Source organism: Mangifera indica, chromosome 1 (genome assembly GCF_011075055.1).
Source record: "Mangifera indica cultivar Alphonso chromosome 1, CATAS_Mindica_2.1, whole genome shotgun sequence".
In the NCBI taxonomy this organism is placed as follows: Eukaryota; Viridiplantae; Streptophyta; class Magnoliopsida; order Sapindales; family Anacardiaceae; genus Mangifera; species Mangifera indica.
This window is the reverse complement of record NC_058137.1, coordinates 1,661,495-1,667,951: the sequence shown is the minus strand read 5'-3', so window position 1 is coordinate 1,667,951 and position 6,457 is coordinate 1,661,495. Positions and strand designations below refer to the sequence as shown.

Below are 6,457 nucleotides of genomic sequence, written 5' to 3'. Positions count from 1 at the left end.
CCAAAAGATAGTTGATGAAATAAAATGAGATTGTAAATATAATGAAAGAATTGAGATTGAAAGATTTATAAATAACTTAGAAATAAAAATGATTTTGATTGGTTTATATAAAAAAATAATTGCCACAAGCAGAACATAGTACAAATGGAACCCTCGCTTCTGCCCTTTTTATTTAAATTTATGAATAGTATTAGGCTAAGCTAGACTGGCCATGAGTTTAATATCAAGCCCCACAACCCGCCTAAGAAGGCCTATGGTGCTACAATACCAGGGTAGACTTGAATTTCAAACTTAGGGCTGGGCTCCATTTGGCTTGACCCAATTGTCATGTCTATTCTTGATGTACTAATTCAAAATTTGCTAATGAATTCTAAAGGTCAAACTCATTTATTAGGAGTTGTGGTCGTGGAGCAACGTAATCTATTCAATTTCAAAGGGATGGTTTACACTAGTATTAGATTCAAATTGAATTGATTTAGGTTTGAAAGTAGATTTGATTTGATTTGATTTAATTTGGTTTGATTCAAATTTATTTATTTTGAATATGAATTGAGTTCAAATTAAAAAGCTCAATTCATTTTAAAATCAAATCAAATTTGAATTAGAAAGAGTTTGATTTAATTTGACTCGTAAACTGAATAGATAATTCAATTCAGTTCAAACTTAACTCATAACTTAATTTGAATTATAATAAATAATTATTAAACGATATCATTTTATTTATGAGTCATAAATTCAAACTACAAATTCAAACTATATATTCGAACTATAAATTTCAATCACTTTTAATATCAAATTAATAAATTCAAACTAAATTTAAATAACCTCAAATAATATGATTTTCGAACTCCATCCGTAATCTCCCCTAGGCCGCACTAGTAAATTCCCCAAAGGAAAACCACTTTAGGAAGCCTAATCTATCGCACACTCTCACTGGCAGTTCCCCGAGCGTTCGAACCAAAGTCATCGCATGCATGGCGCGCAGCATTAATATAAATCTCCGGTGCTCCACCGACACGCGGCGTTTTGGTGACACATGTCATCTCCAGTTTCAATCACCAAACCCTCGTTCTCCTCTCCTGCTTAAACTCTTTCGCTCCTCTATCAGTCGTCACCCCAAAAAAGGTGACAAAAGTCAAACGCTCTCTCTGCTTTTACAATATTTTTTAAAGATTAATTTTAACCTAAAATTTGAAACTCGGTTTGATTTAGATCTCGTATTCCTGTACTCGGCGCCCTAGTTTTGTTACTGTGATGTCACACATGGCTACGGAAGAGGAGCAGATTGCCGACGATCGAATGCTTGTTAGTTCACTATACACTACTGTTCTCTAACTTTTCTTGTGTTTCATAATTCTCCTCTTTCAAGAATTAAATGCACTCCTTTCATTTTTTGGTTTTCCCAGGTCTTTGTGCCACCCCATCCCTTGATTAAGCACTGGGTTTCAGTTTTGAGAAACGAGCAAACTCCTTGTCCCATTTTCAGTGCGTATAGTTTTGATAATGTTTTTAATGATCAACTATGCTATTATTTGTTATTATCGTAATATTGATATGAGCTCTGCTTTAAAGAGAATGCAATGGCTGAGTTGGGGAGGCTCCTAATGTACGAAGCTTCTAGGGATTGGTTGGTAAGTTGGCAAAGTTACACATTATTCAGCTGTTAGATTTTTGTTTTCGCTCATTAAAATTGGGTTTCTGCTTGTTTATGTGATGCCACTTCTTATCAGTATTCACGTCTTGCGTTCTAAAATCTAAATAACCAATCTCAGTAATATTTAATTGTTGGAAGTCAGAAAAATAATTTATATGGCTATGTCAGAACTAAAATGAATACCTTGTACGGCGCTTTGTGTAAGTTTATCAGGCTTTGTCACTATAATCAGATTGTGGAAACAAACGCAGTTTTGCTACAATAGCAGAAAGTTTGATATGCTCTTCTCATGTATTTGTGTTTCCTTTCTTTGTCAGCCTACTGTCACAGGGGAAATTCAGTCACCTATGGGTGTTGCCTCAGTTGAATTTGTTGACCCAAGAGAGCCTGTTGCGGTCAGTATAAAGTGGCAATTTTAAAGTGTTTATTATTGTTACTTTTTATGTTTTTGTACATTGCATTATAGGTATTTGTCTAGCTTCTGGTGGTTATAAACAACTACTTTCAGATGATGCTTCTAGAAGTTCAGTCTTCTCTGTTTATATCTTTATAATTAAACCTGCTGTGATCAAAATGTAAAGCGATTCATTTTATTTCATGGTCATGTAGCACAATTTGATGGATCAGAGCTTTTTGCTGAGTGTCACTTATGCTTTGATTTATTTTTTCAGGTTGTTCCAATTCTGAGAGCTGGTCTTGCTCTTGTTGAGCATGCAGCATCAATCTTGCCTGCTACAAAAACATTCCATCTAGGTAAAGGAACATTCATTCGTGCAAAGTTGAAGGGGTATGTTGGGTATTGTCTTTGCTTAATTTGTTAAAAATGCTGAGTTAAAAGTGTTCAGCAATCTTTAAATATGGGCTGTCATCTGTAAATTGTGGTTGAAGAAATTGTATCCTGAGAACTGAAAAACTGTAAGCTTCTTGTTGTGATGATTATTAAATCTCTTGCCATTCTTTTGCGTTTCTGAAAATATTAGCACTTCTGGCTCTAGCAACTTTTCATTTTTTAATCAATTGTACAAGATTTGAGATGTCTTTTAATATTCGTTTATATGGTTTGGCATCAAAAGTTAATGGCTTTGTTTTCTGTCATGCGAGCTAAGGTATAAGCAGAGACGAAGAGACACTTCAGCCAACAATATATCTGAATAAGTAAGAATTTGCTATCAGGGAAAATGAGGAATATTTACCACATGTTTTCATGTTAAATGGTCTTTAATATCTGATTTTCCCAAACAATAAATTTATAAAATATTTCTTGTATTCATACAAATAAAATTTTCTGCAGTAGAAAACCTGTTAGGGCTTCAGTTTTGTGTTTTGGTTTTTCTGCATCATTTTGTTTTTGCTTGGAGTTAACTTCTGTATTGTTGTCTGCTTTATTTGTTGCACTTAAACATTTTGTTTTATTTTCTCTAGGTTGCCTGAAAAGTTTCCGGATGGTTCACGAGTTTTCGTAGTAGATCCTATGCTTGCAACAGGTGTTAATTTTCCCTACTAATGACTGGAAATTTTTATATCACATTCAGCATTTAAGCATTAGATTTTCTCTCTTTTTTCTCTGTTTTCTCTGAATTGGATTAACGCATGATGCCAACCATTTTGGTAATTAGTCCTTATGGTAATTAATTTCAGGTGGAACCATTGTGGCAGCTATCAACCTCTTGAAGGAATGTGGGGTTGAAAACAAGCAGATTAAAGTGGTAAATACTTAAGTGACATCCTTTTGTGTATTTCTAACAAGGTTTATATGAAGTTGTTATTACCAAGTGATTAGGATGTATATGCCATGTGAGGAAGGTGTTTTATAGTGGAAATAATATCTCAGATACTATTGCGACACTGTGAATACTGCATAGATGATTTCTTTATAATTGTAATGCTGCTAAGTAATTTATACAAGTTACACTGTTGTTGTGTCTTTGATTGCCAATAAAAAGTAGTTGATTGTTGATCAGACGGTTTCATTATCTCTGGTTTGCTGTGTTTTGGGAATTATCGTAACTCTTCTGCAAACGAGAAAGTTCCTCCTCTTCCTGCTAATTTGATGGAATAAAATTAGTTGTCTAACACATATTTTAAACAATGGCCTCTTGAATCAAACTTATGCACACAAGCATTAGGATTGACATATAAATTGTCAATGCTCTGATTATATAGAAGCTCTGTTCAGTCTTTACTTCTACTTCAATACAGAGTTCTATTTAGTTATGCTTCTTCATTCAGTTCACCACTGACCTTAACCACTGTCTCACAGATATCTGCTGTGGCCGCTCCTCCAGCCCTTAAAAAGCTCAGTGAGAAGTTCCCTGGGTAATATAATAGTAATATTCAGTTTTCATAGACTTGATTATTCCTGAAGCCTGAGCCTTTTCTGTTTCTTGCTTTTGGTGTTTTCAGACTTCATGTCTACACTGGAGTCGTCGATCCTACTGTCAATGACAAAGGGTTAGAATTTCTAGTTATTCTTATACATAATTAGCTTAGAATCTGGACCATGTTCAAAGCTGTAATTCTTGTTTCACACCTTTACTGAATGGTCAATTGCAGATTTATAGTTCCTGGACTTGGAGATGCAGGAGATCGTAGCTTTGGTACATAAAGATCATCTGAAGTGACACATAAAAAATATGAACCGAATCTGGGTGCATGCAATTCTTAATTCTTGGTTTTTTTCCATTCGAATTTTGATTTATTGAGCCTGTGAACAATTCTGAAAGCATTCTTGGGTTTTTACCCACGATCAGTTACCTGATTTCTTAGCTTTGTTTGCTGCAAAACATGAGCAGAAACTGAAATCTGGATTGTGTAAATTAGTTGTAGAATACAATATTTATTGGATTCCTTATTACATTGAATAGTGTAACAAACAAAGTATTATATGATTCAATACAACAATAATAAAAATATTTTTAATTACTTACCAAAAAAAATAAAATAAAAATAGTATTATCAGGCACTTGCTCCTCTGCCGCGCCATTTCCTTTCTCTGCCATGATGTTCACCAGATAACCTATTTCTTCGACCGGCAAACCTTCTCTTGCCACGACGTTGGAAGAGGCAACCTAAAAGAGAAAATAAGCCTAACATTGAAGATGATTTTATGGGCAAAAACAGGTGTATTGTTCGTCTTATATAGCAAGGCCTATTGGATTTATTCAAATGTAAGTTGAAGTGTATGCCTTTGCCTTTAAAACCAAGAAAAAAGGTTGTGGATGATACATATTTTCCACTTTTATAAGCTTTGACTCTTCTAATTATTTCCATTTTCGTGTATGGTTTGGTCAATAATCAATATATTGATGTCATGTTGATTTCAGATTATAAAGTCGGGAATATTAAAATAAAATTCCTTTATTCGGTTTGCATCTTAATAATATATGTTAAGGTAAGCCTAATTAATGGAGGGCAACTTGGTCACCGCCCCCACAACCCACACACCAGCCACTGCAACCACCACCACCATCTGTGCATCCATTGCCACAAAAACAACATCCACAACCACTACGAGTTTCAACATTTGTTATTGGTACATTTACTTGGATCATTGCATCATTTCTCTCTCCTCATCAATCACAATTACCACTGTATCCATCAAACAGAATTTGCCAATTTTTCTTTTTTTTTTGAACATTCAAAAAGTGTTTGGGATAGATTGGATTAGTTTGTGTCAATTCCAATATAATCTGATTCATTTTTGGGTTGATTCAAATTAAAATTTGTGTGAAAAAACTTAATCTTAACTCCATTTTTTACATGAGTTATTGTATTGGGCAAAGGGATCGTATCAACTCTTGAATGAATGAAAAAACTCTTCACTGATAATAAGAAACTTACAGTACAGATCTTTGGAAAAAATTAGATAATGAATGAATGAATAAATATACACATGCTGTACGAGAAGAAAATTAATATACACAAAATGTATGTTCAGGAATCAGGGTGCAACCATCCAAAAATCAATTTGGATATGATGCGTCAAGATGATGTGATTTATGGTAACTTTTTTAAAAACCACCGCCGCCGCCAGCAGCACTATCACAACCACCGCCGCCACCACCACCAAAACCGCCTCCAGCCCCATCGAAACCTCCTCCACCAAAGCCACCTCCAGCCCCATCGAAGCCTCCTCCACCAAAGCCACCTCCAGCCCCATCGAAGCCTCCTCCACCAAAGCCACCTCCAGCCCCATCGAAGCCTCCTCCACCAAAGCCACCTCCAGCCCCATCAAAGCCTCCTCCGCCAAAGTCTTCTCCAGCATCACAACCGCCATTATCGTTTATGTCTATGGCTACATCTCCCGCGCCTTCACCTCCGCCTCCATTCCCTCCCTGATAAGTAAATCTCTGGAGACAAATTAAAACTAAAACTAAAACAGTAAAGAACAGAGCAGAAAGGGCTATAATTGCGGCCTGCCACATTTCCATTTTCTTTTATCTCACTACGGATGGATAATCCGATAAGTTCTTCAACCTCTTACTCCTTTTATAATCATCCAAGAGCTTTGAAAATTTCTGCATTTGAAGACTTTAAACAAATAAACTGGAGGCTGAGTAGTTTTAATGGTTCAAAACTGCGTCTTGGCTACAGAAGCTGACCAGTCCTGCTGCTGTTACTTGGAATTCAAATTGCTGACCAGTCCTAAGACTTCGATGGGCTAGTTTTTATATTTTAATTGGCCCATATTATATGGAGCACTCTAATCGACCACATTCGTTAATAAAATTATCACTTTCGAGTGAGCAAACGAACATAATTTATAGGTAGGTTTTGATTCCACCACTTCAGAAAACGGAGACC

General features: G+C 35.5%; 2 protein-coding genes across 5 annotated transcripts; one reads left to right on the top strand and one right to left on the bottom strand.

Annotated features, from left to right (window-relative positions):
• The first annotated feature begins 861 nt into the window (after positions 1 to 861).
• Positions 862 to 4,515, top strand: LOC123211696 (uracil phosphoribosyltransferase). 4 transcript variants are annotated; one of them, XM_044630551.1, is made up of 12 exons: positions 862 to 1,152; positions 1,226 to 1,305; positions 1,407 to 1,485; positions 1,573 to 1,631; positions 1,972 to 2,049; positions 2,326 to 2,407; positions 2,761 to 2,809; positions 3,077 to 3,138; positions 3,293 to 3,360; positions 3,915 to 3,970; positions 4,058 to 4,105; positions 4,208 to 4,515. In XM_044630551.1, the coding sequence occupies exons 1-12, from the start codon at positions 975 to 977 to the stop codon at positions 4,257 to 4,259; spliced, it is 891 nt and encodes a 296-aa protein (XP_044486486.1). In that variant the 5' UTR covers positions 862 to 974; the 3' UTR covers positions 4,260 to 4,515. The 4 variants fall into 4 exon arrangements, 3 of the variants coding, with proteins under 3 accessions (XP_044486486.1, XP_044486474.1, XP_044486464.1); XM_044630539.1 differs by having other exon boundaries at positions 867 to 1,124; positions 1,211 to 1,305; XR_006501458.1 differs by having other exon boundaries at positions 865 to 1,125; positions 1,213 to 1,305; positions 3,915 to 4,105.
• Positions 4,516 to 5,664: 1,149 nt separating this feature from the next.
• Positions 5,665 to 6,084, bottom strand: LOC123224216 (glycine-rich protein 5-like). Its single transcript, XM_044647822.1, has one exon. The coding sequence runs from the start codon at positions 6,082 to 6,084 to the stop codon at positions 5,665 to 5,667; it is 420 nt and encodes a 139-aa protein (XP_044503757.1).
• Positions 6,085 to 6,457: the final 373 nt, after the last annotated feature.